The sequence below is a fragment of the Littorina saxatilis genome, linkage group LG7 (genome assembly GCF_037325665.1).
Source record: "Littorina saxatilis isolate snail1 linkage group LG7, US_GU_Lsax_2.0, whole genome shotgun sequence".
NCBI classification, from domain to species: domain Eukaryota; kingdom Metazoa; phylum Mollusca; class Gastropoda; order Littorinimorpha; family Littorinidae; genus Littorina; species Littorina saxatilis.
In genome coordinates this window covers 49,092,158-49,104,443 of record NC_090251.1, presented here as the reverse complement: position 1 = coordinate 49,104,443, position 12,286 = coordinate 49,092,158, and the positions used below count along the sequence as shown (strand labels likewise).

Below are 12,286 nucleotides of genomic sequence, written 5' to 3'. Positions count from 1 at the left end.
CGGCCCCTGGACCTCGGCCTATTTTCAGAGTTTTTTCTATTTTGGAATTCCCATGCCTGATGTGTAACGAGCTTGACCAATCACATCAGTGTGTACTCATTGACGAAATGTGTAACTTAGAAAGAAACACACTGCAACCTTGCTTGTGTGCTGAACTGAACTGACGTTTATTTGACAAGGATAACGATTTCAGGGTAGGCTTTTTCTTACAACCTGTCCTTGTGTAAACACGTTAACTATAGAATTATACACCCCGAGGAACGAGCATTGTTTCTTTTCCGCATTCGTCCTTTTGCTCGTGCTGGATATACTATGATAACATGTTTTTTCTTCTTCTCTTTCTTGTGGTCAGATGTGTGCGACAAGCGCGCGGTGGCCAAAATGCCCCTGACTTTCGAACAGTACGTGCCCGGTGCAGGTTGGAAGCTGATGTTCTGTGCCCCGGGCACCGCTTATAACAACACCAATTGCGGCTGTACCGACCTCCAGCCTGGCAGCATTCCTGACAGTGAGTACCCACATTTCTGAAGATTTTGAAGAGCACACACTTCACACAGTCTGGCCCAATTGTTCGTATTCCGACAGGTGAAAATAATTAGAAAAACAAAGTTTGGGCCCAAACTAAGTCTGAAATGATAGTAATAACGCAGATTTGTGTGTGTGTGTGTGTGTGTGCATTTCCAAGCTTTGCAACTGATGACAATAGAAAGGACCTCTGGCGGGTTACGAATTGCCTGCCCTGGGCACTTACGTTAACTTCCGATAGGACAATTGAGAAACAAAATCAAATCTGCTTTATTGCGGGTAGTTTGTAAAGTTTGTTCCGGTCTTTCAGGGTCACGTGCAGTCGAAGGTGTCCGCGTCAATGACAAAGTTTCGCTTTTTTTGCCCCCAGACTGCCGGGCGGAATTGTACCTGCCTTTCAGCGGCGACATCAAAGACGAGTCTGGCAACAACAATTTCGTGCAGAACGAGGGGGTCAAGGTCATCAATGGCGCCGCTTACTTCAACGGCAACGCCGTGTTACGCGTCCCGAGATTCGCCAACACAAACTACGGGGACTTTGTACTCATCCGCCTCAGATACAAACAGGACCTCGGCGGAAAGGGCGGCAATAACCAGGCCCTGATTGCAAATGGCGACTGCCTGAAGCCCAGCTCTCTCTACATGGTTGCAAACCAACAGGGGGTGAATTTCGGTGCAAAGACCACGTTCGGAAAGAGCGCTTCTGTCAATGTTCCTAATACGGTAAGTGGGGTATGATTGTTCACGGTCGAATCGGGGTGGGGTGTGTTATACATTTTCAAAGACTGGACATTCAACAACAACAAAAAAGATATGTTGATACATCCCCCCAAAACCCCTGCCCCTTTTTTCGCACTCTAAGACCCCGTCAGATGAGCGTGTTATGCTTTTCTGATGCCAAACACTTTTGAGATGTACATTTTATGATATTTTGCCAATTATTGGACGTACTTTCTCGTATTTTGTTTTGGTCAGAAAAAGGAGTGTATGACTCTTTAGAATCTATGACTGACCACAACTCTGAGTTGTGTTCGGATTAGTAAGAGAATACAGATATATGGCTGGATTTTCTCTTTCTTAAATGCTTCATGGCCTTTTGATTGTACATGTTGTTATAAACCATGAACATAAAGTGTGTGTGTGTGTGTGTGTGTGTGTGTGTGTGTGTGTGTGTGTGTGTGTGTGTGTGTGTGTGTGATTTTTTGTGTGTGTGTGTGTGTGTGTGTGTGTGTGTGTGTGTGTGTGTGTGTGTGTGTGTGTGTGTGTGTGTGTGTGTGTTCACAGTCCGGAGGATGGAAGGAGGCAGTGATGTACGTGGACAGACACACGCTAACGGGCAGCGTCAACAACTACTCCATGCAAACCTTGTTCGCAGGTATGTTGTCACTGTGTACGTCATCACCTGTGGCGTCACCACTGAACAATCGTATAGATTTTAAGTTTTACTCCTTTTTCGTATTATTATTATTGCTTTTTACAATCTGTTGTAACAGACAAGTTTGGAAGACCACTACTTATAAAGAGCAGGTCCCAGGACGCACTATACTTATAAAGAGCGGGTACCAGGACGCACTAAATTTCCTTTATCGCGCGTACCCTAGTTACTTTTTCGACCTGCAATCGTCTATTGTACACAGTACACTATGCGTGACCACACTGTTTTATAAGTACACCGGGACTTTTCGGCTTTTGGACCCTCGGAACCCTCTAAAAATGCTGCAGTGGGGGTCCATGGACTCTCTAAAAGTTGAAAGTGGGGGTCCCCGGGACCCTCCTGGAGGGCCATCCGTTGGGAGCCCTGGTATAAGTGTATGTATTTGTCAGCAAGAGTGCACCTTGACAAACAGTGAGAGTGGCCCAGGGCTGAGTATAGGCCAACTTTACGGTCCTGTAAACCCTGTAAAAGAAATCATTAATCCGAAAGGGGATCCAGATAGTCACGTGAACGGCCTCAACTGGCATAGCAAGTTTAATTGAAATGACTCGGGAATTAATGCTTTAATTTGAGTGCGAAATTTGTCGCAATAATTTTGGCGAAGTTTATGTACCAGAACAGGCCAAGGCAGCTAAATTTAAAGTTAGAACAAGGAAAATGAAAGGCGCTTGCTTATTTCAACACTTGTTATTTTCTCAGATACCAGGAGGTTGGTTCCGTATTACTCTCCCTTAGTATTCAGGCTACTACCGTAAAATCCCTAGCATAAGCCCACCCCCCCCCCCCCCACCCCCTGTGCACAGATTTAGGGCAAAATTGGGGGGTGGGCGTTTGCTAGGGATAGACCCCTTTGCACAAAGTAAGTTTTGTGCTCAACCGAATTGAGTGAATACAAATAAACCCCGAAAGCATGTAAGTTAGGTCGTGTGAGTAGAAGTGGGGGAAAAAGGAGAAAAAAAGGGACTTTGAGGCAAAGAAGGCCAACGAGGACAATCATGAGAGAAAGAGAGAGAGAGAGAGAGAGAGAGAGAGAATCAGAATCAGAATCAGAATGTTTATTTGCGAAAACTCATGTTTATAGCAAAAGGGTTCTGGGGGGTTGGGTAATCGAACGATCCACGAACATCAGTGTACACATTGGTTTCAGTCTGTTACACAAAAACAATGCATCGTGATTCGGTCCGAAGCATCCAACTTGTAATCCAAGTCGGGAAATAACTTTTCCGTTTCGAACACGGTATTGTTCCATATCGATCGCGGTTTGTCACAAACACACATGGAATATGTGTGCCCTGTAGTTTTGCGACAACAGTCAGTCTGGCATGGCACGGAGGTAGCACTGTACCAGTGTAGACACGACATGGAGGTCAGTCGTGAGATGGTCGATTTCTTCTCCAAAGACGTTGCGGTCGACTTGGGCAGACGCCGGACACACGGGGGCGTTTCCTCCTCTTCTTGGAATGACGTTGTCTGTGCTGTTTCGCAGTCGTATGTCAGGACGTAGTCGTCTCCCCTTGCAATCAGCGTCTTCTTTCCACCTTTTCTTTCGCACACTACTTTTGTGAGAGTGCGGTTCCTCTTTCTGTTTAACAGTTTCTCTTTAAGTTGCACGTTCTGTGAGCAGTGTGAGGCTAAGTCGTAGACATCATCTGGTTCAAACTCTCGGTCCGTTGCTGCCAGTTCAGCTACAGTGGTTTCGTCGTCTGCTGTCTGTGACGTCACAGCACAACAAACCTCTGAGTTGACACTCTCGCACGTGGTTAAGCTTGCAGTGTCACAGTGGGCAGGTGTGTGCTGTGTCACAGTGGGCAGGTGTGTGCTGTGTGACAGGTGTGTGCTGTGTGACAGGTGTGTGCTGTGTGACAGGTGTGTGCTGTGTGACAGGTGTGTGCTGTGTGACAGGTGTGTGCTGTGTGACAGGTGTGTGCTGTGTGACAGTGGGCAGGTGTGTGCAGTGTCACAGTGGGCAGGTGTGTGCTGTGTGACAGGTGTGTGCTGTGTGACAGGGGGCAGGTGTGTGCTGTGTGACAGTGGGCAGGTGTGTGCTGTGTGACAGTGGACAGGTGTGTGCAGTGTGACAGTGGGCAGGTGTGTGCTGTGTGACAGGTGTGTGCAGTGTGACAGGGGGCAGGTGTGTGCTGTGTGACAGGTGTGTGCTGTGTGACAGGTGTGTGCTGTGTGACAGTGGGCAGGTGTGTGCTGTGTTGGGGTGGCCAGGCTGCGTGTTTCACGTGATCTTTCTATGGAATGTTGTTGTTTGACACTGTCACTTGTCACTGCACTGGAATTTGCGTTATCATTATTGATCGTAGGAACAGGAGCTAAGTCTTTTAGTGGATGAGTTTGAAAGTCAGGCATTGTATTGCATGAATTAATTCCCACCTGTGTTCTCCTTTGCTCAGCTCTGAGCTCTGCTCGTCTCCTGTCTCGGCGGATCTGTGCAGCAGACTTTTTTCGCCACTGGCCGGTTGGTGCGGTAATGGCGGCTTCTTGTCCATGTTGGCTGGCGCTCAGTCGAAGGACAAACACTGTGTCCTCTCCCTCATCAGCAACTTTCCACGATTTAACGAGGTGGTCCGACAGAAGGGTGGCTAGGATGGATTCCACATGTGTTGGTAGTCCAACAATGGTCATCTTGGCGAGTTGTAAAGCAAACACTTAGAGAGCTCCTGTCACGTCGACTTGTCTCTTACGCCAAGGGACACCACTCCAACAGAGAGAGAGAGAGAGAGAGAGAGAGAGAGAGAGACAGAGACAGAGACAGACAGACAGACAGACAGACAGACAGAGAGTGAGAGGGGAGATAGAGGAGAGAGAGACCGACAGACAGACAGACAGACAGACAGACAGACAGACAGACAGAGAAAGACACAGTGTAAGACTGTCGCTTCGGCATTTTGCAAAAATGGCACAGAGAGATTCAAGAACAAACTTCAGGCCACCAGGAAGCTCGTCAAAGTACCGGTACGTAACTGACAGACAAAAGACGTCAGACGTAATTTTAATTCACTTTGTCGGGGATGGGTGGGACTGGGAGTGAGGAGAGGGGACAAAGAATAAGAAAAAAGGAAAGAAACACGAAAAGGTAAAGAAGGGGGAAAAGATGACTTTTAGAACAGTCTGCACAAATCCTAGTGAAAGTGAGCCTATATTCTCTTTGAAAAAACCAGGGTGGGCGTTTGCTAGGTAGTTACCCCTGTGCACAACTTTTGGCCCAAAGTGGGGGGTGGGCGTTTGCTAAATGGTGGGCTTATGCTAGGGATTTTACGGTATTGTTGCACGCGTAGGCTATATTTAGACAGCTTATGTCCCCTTGTTATCAGCGCTTATATAAAGTTCTGTGTTTTGACAGGATCCCTGGCCACAAGTAAATGCGCCTTACAGATCGGCAGAGGGACCAATTTCGATCATTTCAAAGGTTACATGGACGATGTAAGTTCAACACGAAGCTCATTGTTTGTCAGTCTCAAGTTTTTGTTTTTTGAGTTTCTGACTATCTTTCAGTATCCCTGTCTGTCTTTGTGTATGCTTTGTCGGCCTCTGTCTTTCATTTGTTCTGACTATTTCTTTGGTTTGCCAATCTCCGATTAGCTTGACGTTATCCTGTCTTTGCGTATGGTTTGTCCCTCTCTACCGTTGTTTTCCTGTCTTTGTGTATGGTGTGTCCCTCTCTACCGTTGTTTTCCTGTCTTTGTGTATGGTTTGTCCCTCTCTACCGTTGCTTTCCTGTCTTTGTGAATGGTTTGTCCCTCTCTACCGTTGTTTTCCTGTCTTTGTGTATGGTTTGTCCCTCTCTACCGTTGTTTTCCTGTCTTTGTGTATGGTTTGTCCCTCTCTACCGTTGTTTTCCTGTCTTTGTGTATGGTTTGTCCCTCTCTACCGTTGTTTTCCTGTCTTTGTGTATGGTGTGTCCCTCTCTACCGTTGTTTTCCTGTCTTTGCGTATGGTTTGTCCCTCTCTATCGTTGTTTTCCTGACTGTCTTTTTTTTAGCGTTTGTCAGTCTTTTTTTAATTTTTCCTGACTGTCTTTTTTTTTTAGCGTTTGTCAGTCTGTTTTTTTACTTTTCCTGACTGTCTCTTTTTTAGCGTTTGTCAGTCTGGTTTTTTTTACTTTTCCTGACTGTCTTTTTTTTTTGCGTTTGTCAGTCTGTTTTTTTACTTTTCCTGACTGTCTCTTTTTTAGCGTTTGTCAGTCTGGTTTTTTTTTTTACTTTTCCTGACTGTTTTTTTCTTCTTTTGCTGATTGTCTGTTTGTGTGGTTTCTCAGTCTCAGCGGTTTTGTTTCCCTGACTGTCTGTGTGGTATGTCAGTGTCTGTTGCTCAGATAATCTGTTTGTATGGATATGTCTGTGTCTATCGTTCAGTTTTCCTCACTGTCTGTCTGTGTGGTATGTCAGTGTCTGTTGCTCAGATAATCTGTTTGTATGGATATGTCTGTGTCTATCGTTCAGTTTTCCTCACTGTCTGTTTGTATGGTTTCTCAGTCTCTGTCGTTCAGTTTTCTATGATTGTATGTTTGTATGATTTGTCAACCTCTGCCGTTCAGATATCCTGACTACCGGCACGGTTGGCCTAGTGGTAAGGCGTCCGCCCCGTGATCGGGAGGTCGTGGGTTCGAACCCCGGCCGGGTCATACCTAAGACTTTAAAATTGGCAATCTAGTGGCTGCTCCGCCTGGCGTCTGGCATTATGGGGTTAGTGCTAGGACTGGTTGGTCCGGTGTCAGAATAATGTGACTGGGTGAGACATGAAGCCTGTGCTGCGACTTCTGTCTTGTGTGTGGCGCACGTTATATGTCAAAGCAGCACCGCCCTGATATGGCCCTTCGTGGTCGGCTGGGCGTTAAACAAACAAACAAACAAACACATATCCTGACTGTCAAGAATAGAAAAAGGTCGAGGATTAAAAGAGGTCGATGTTTGAAAATGTCGATTTCTTTTTTCTGTACGCACACCACTGTCTGTGGCTATGTGTTCTAAATTCATTAACTTTAATTGTTCATACCTGGTGAACTATTTTTATTATTTCCAGGTGTGTGTGTGTGTGTGTCAGTGTTAGAAGATAAAAGATTTAACAATGACCTGAAAAGTATAAAGGTTTCATTACTCATAACTATTGACTCTGTGTGTGTGTGTGTGTGTGTGTGTGTGTGTGTGTGTGTGTGTGTGTGTGTGTGTGTGTGTGTGTGTTTGTTTGTTTGTTTGTTTGTTTGTTTGTTTGTGTGTGTGGGTGGTCATATTCACAAATTACCCCTAGACCTTTTCAAATCATCGTGGTTCATATTCACAAATCATCCCTGTCACACACACACTAGGAACTCGAAGCAGCATTCAGGTACGAATAATGACAACTAATGAATTCAGCCCACACGGGCACAGTGGTTTTCTGACAAAAAGTGAATTTTTCAAACCTCGACCTTTTTCAATCCTCGACCTTTTGTCCCCTCAACGTTTTGCTGTCGACATTTTGTCACACTCGACCTTTTGTCACACTCGACCTTTTGTCACACTCGACCTTTTGTCACACTCGACCTTTTGTCACACTCGACCTTTTGTCACACTCGACCTTTTGTCGTACTCGACATTTTGTTACACTCGCCATTTTGTCACACTCGACCTTTTGTCACACTCGACCTTTTGTCACACTCGACCTTTTGTCACACTCGACCTTTTGTCACACTCGACCTTTTGTCACACTCGACCTTTTGTCACACTCGACCTTTTGTCACACTCGACATTTTGTCACACTCGACCTTTTGTCACACTCGACCTTTTGTCGCACTCGACCTTTTGTCACACTCGACCTTTTGTCACACTCGACCTTTTGTCACACTCGACCTTTTGTCACACTCGTCCTTTTGTCACACTCGACCTTTTGTCACACTCGACCTTTTGTCACACTCGACCTTTTGTCACACTCGACCTTTTGTCACACTCGACCTTTTGTCACACTCGACCTTTTGAGCCTTGACGTTTTGGTTCTCACCCCTCGACAACCTCTCAAACCTACTGATGGACAAACACGCAGACAAAGCATACAAGAAGACAAGCATGCAGGCGGACAAACACATGCACAGACTTCGGACACAGACAACCGCCAATTTGGGTTGTCCAACCAACCCATCGGCAGACAAATCGATAGAAAACCACGCACACTGATGGCGCTAATATTGTGTCAAACTGGTACACGAACTTTTAAGATGAAAACTATCCAGAAAAAAAGGTAGGTTGGTCATTGGAACCAGTAAGAGTCCAATTCAGAGTACTGGTTTTGTTGTTTCACCAGCGAAAAAAACGGTAGTTCTAAAAATCAACCGGTAGGTTATACCGGCAGCCAATTATTTTCCGGTATTTTCTCATTTCAACCGGTAAAATACCGGTTAACGCCAATACTGCACGCACACCTTTACCTTCTTCACGTACATGGATTTTGATTGTTTATTCGATTGTCAGCTTGTTTGGTTTTTGTTTGTTTGTTTGTTCGTTTCAATTTTGTTAAAGGCACACTCGTTCACGTGAACACAGTTCTGCTCACTACATACCCAAGTATTGCTCAGATTCAAGAAACACCTTTTTGAGCAGAAGAAAGACCAATCTTCAAATACGCGTAGGCCTTCCCCTGACAAAAAAACTGCTGTTTAACATCTGGGCTGTACCAGTGAACAAATATTCTTAACTTTTTGTGCTCAGTGTATCTCAGATCTGCCATGACTTTTAGTGAGCTCTCTGTGGGCAGAACTGTTTGCAACCGAAGGAAAGTGCCTTTATTTTTTTTCCCTATTTTTAAATTTTTATGATACGCTGATTTATATTGTCTAATGGTATTGTCATTTACCTCTTTTACAGATCACGGTATATTTGTGTCGACCAAAGACGTTCTGAGCTGATAACTTCTTAATTTAAGCACTGTAATCTGTACAAACAATGTACCTTCTAATCTTTTCGTGTGAATGCTTAGTTTGTCCAACAGGTTATAATTTACACTGCAATACTTTATTCGTTGGTAGACCATTTTGAATGCTTCATTTATTTATTTGTTTTTTTCCCCCCAATTCAAAATTAATTCTTCTCCAATTTCGAGATCGATCAATGAATCGCCATAAAAGTACCAGCTAAAGATCTTTTCATCTGCCTGTCAATGTTTTGTGTGTGTATTTTTTCTTGTTGTATGGGTTATTCTCTTTTTCCCCCTTATTTGTACTTTTCCCATCATACAATACTGTTTTTGCTTCTTACTTGCAAAAGGGTGAACAGTTCACAAGCCCCATTATTTTATTGTTTTCCATGAACATTTTCAAAAATATGTTTCTATCCGTGTCAGTTGTGGAACAACTATGAATAAACCTTTTGGCGACACAATTTCAGTGTTAGATTCTTGTAAAACAAACGGTATGAATGTACACATGTTAAATCTTGTTTTTGACACACAGACACACACAGACACACTATCTCTCTCACACACCCACCACCACCACACACATCACCAAACACACACTCACACACTATTTCTCTTACACACCCACCCACACACCCACACACACACACACACACACACACACACACACACACACACACACACACACACACACACACAATTTGCTCTAAGAAACAAACACCGTTGTTCAAAAGATAATGTGTTTGTTTGTATAATACATGTAGAGATTAAGAGTTAATAAATAAAGCAGGAGCGTAATCCAAATTCACTTCAATGGAGCATTTCAATTTTACATGTCAGCAAAAAAAAGAATTAGGAACATCACATCCAAAACACAAACTAAAACATCTCGCGCCTCCTTGTTTGATCAAAAGTTCTGCGAGGAAGATATGGCTTCAAATGTTGCATTCAAGAAAAAACAAAATCAAAACGTATACAAGAAAGAAAATCTTTTTTTTTGAAGGGACAACATTCGAGCTCTGTGATGATGTGAATTTACAATAAGGCTTACAAGAAGGGCAAAGCCCATACGACTCACATGCTTGACCTTGACCTTTACATGACTTTGACCTTGACCACTGCTTTACACATTTTTCCTACCAAAATACGTGTGACCTTGACCCAAGGTCAAGGTCATCCAAGGTCATGCAACACAAAGCTGTTAATTCAAGACATAGGAAGTACAATGGTGCTTATTGGCTCTTTCTACCATGAGATATGGTCACTTTTAGTGGTTCACTACCTTATTTTGGTCACATTTCATAAGGGTCAAAGTGACCTTGACCTTGATCATATGTGACCAAATGTGTCTCATGATGAAAGCATAACATGTGCCCCACATAATTTTTAAGTTTGAAACAGTTATCTTCCATAGTTCAGGGTCAAGGTCACTTCAAAATATGTATACAATCCAACTTTAAAGGACCCTTGCGACCTTGACCTTGAAGCAAGGTCAACCAAACTGGTGTCCAAAGATAGGGCTTACATTGCCCTGTATAGCATACATAGCTAAGGTTGCCATTCTCGATAACTTCAGAAAAAAATGCGAAAATGTGAAAAATTGTCGTTTTTAAGACAACAATTACGGCCCCTGTGACCTTGAACTTGAAGTGAGGTCAAGTTGCCGCACATGTTTTTTGAGATCTTGTAACCATACACCATCAGGCCACATCAGGTGTTGATAGACTTAATAGTGTCCAAGAAATATCCAACGTTAAAGTTTTCCGGACGGACGGACGGACGGACGGACGACTCGGGTGAGTACATAGACTCACTTTTGCTTCGCATGTGAGTCAAAAAGAGAGAGAGAGAGAGAGAGAGAGAGAGAGAGAGAGAGAGAGAGAGAGAGAGAGAGAGAGAGAGAGAGAGAGAGAGAGAGAGAGAGAGAGAGAGAGAGAGAGAGAGAGATCAATTGATGTATATTGTCCGCATTGATCGGATGTCATCGTCTATCCAACCTCAGGTGCCCGATGAACACAATTTTATTAAACACCTTGCTCTCCAAGCTTTGTCAACAACAAAAACAACATGATAACTTGTGCATGTTGTTACCTTAATCTGGTCCTTCCCCGTACTACATCACATTTCGTTCGCCTTTTGACAGTTTATAGATGTGTTCATGCCAAGTCTGTTGAGACGGGTCTCGTTTTCGTGTTCTATTACATCTCATCTTCAGTCTATTTCGGTCAATTCATCTCATCTTCAGTCTATTTCGGTCAATTCCATCGAGTCGGAACCTGCGAAGCAAGAACTTTTCATAACGGCCCTCCCTTCCCCAGAATAGTTACACAGGGAGTGAAGTTTATTCAAGGAAAGAGTTCTGATGACACTATCCGTTTGCTTTGCCGGTTAGTCCACGTTGTTTGTAGCGGGAGCGTGAACTCGATCCTCTTCTCTGTCACCACGACCCCGGACAAAACAGCTCACATCTCTTGCACTGGATGAGAGGCTTCGCCTCCTATCCACCAACAAAAACACCCAACAACAACAACAACAAAACATAAAGACAGTCTACACTTCCGTAGAGTGGATGGACGCCTTCCTGTCGTCCCCAGTGAGGTCGGAGACACGTCCATAGGAAAGGGGTTCATCGTCGGTGATGAGCAGGATCTGTTCCAGCTTCATCATTTCGTCTGACTGCACAGGCTCCTCCTTGTCGTACTGGTGGGCGAAGCGAGTGTGCACGGAGAGGGGTCCCGGCGCGTGGGACGACACGTGGGTCAACACACACACCCAGGCGGCGATGACTGTGGCCAAGTGGAAGAGACCCGGGCCCAGGGAGTTGATCTGGAGGGTGAAGTCTGAACCTTTATTACGGAAGACTTCCTGCCACACGGCGTAGTGGTGTCCGATGTGGCCCGCCAGCATCAGCAACAAGCCTGCCCATCAGTAGCGCCCGCGTTTTAACATCTTTCTCCCCCCCCCCCCCCCCCCTCCCCTCCCCCTCCCCACGTGTAAGTCGTCGTCATCATCATCGTCGTCGTGATCATCATCGTCGTCGTCATCATCATCGTCGTCGTCGCCATCATCATCATCATCATCATCATCATCATCATCATCATCATCATCATCATCATCATCATCATCATCATCATCATTATTATTTTTATTAAACGACGATATAAAGGACCACGTAAACTACCATACATCTGTGTAGGGCTTTACCTTCTTCTTGGCCAGGCATAGCAAACATCTACTACCGGGCAGCTCTCTTTGTAGTGTGAGATTTTGTTAATTTTGTTAATTTTGTAAAAACACAATTTTATTAATTAGGGAGGGGGGGGGGGTGTTCAAAGAATGATACTGCTCATTAATAAGACTTACATATCATTCAGGTGAGTCAAAAACGACGCAATATAACATTTTTGTGACCTGCAGCTGGCATCCGCAAAC

General features: G+C 44.5%; 2 protein-coding genes across 3 annotated transcripts in view; one reads left to right on the top strand and one right to left on the bottom strand.

The window, feature by feature from the left end:
* The window catches only part of LOC138971691 (uncharacterized), a 39,083-nt gene extending 29,667 nt beyond the window's left edge, over positions 1-9,416 (top strand). Inside the window, exons 7-11 of the mRNA XM_070344466.1 lie at positions 353-508; positions 896-1,248; positions 1,810-1,900; positions 5,313-5,392; positions 8,806-9,416. Coding sequence (XP_070200567.1) covers positions 353-508; positions 896-1,248; positions 1,810-1,900; positions 5,313-5,392; positions 8,806-8,841 — 716 coding nt within the window. The 3' untranslated portion in view covers positions 8,842-9,416. The remainder of the gene's footprint in view (positions 1-352; positions 509-895; positions 1,249-1,809; positions 1,901-5,312; positions 5,393-8,805) is intronic.
* Positions 9,417-9,577: 161 nt separating this feature from the next.
* Positions 9,578-12,286, bottom strand: part of LOC138971693 (uncharacterized) — a 42,746-nt gene continuing 40,037 nt past the window's right edge. For both annotated transcript variants that reach the window (XM_070344473.1, XM_070344472.1), the window contains exon 7: positions 9,578-11,772. In XM_070344473.1, the coding sequence (XP_070200574.1) occupies positions 11,405-11,772 (368 nt within the window). In that variant the 3' untranslated portion in view covers positions 9,578-11,404. The remainder of the gene's footprint in view (positions 11,773-12,286) is intronic.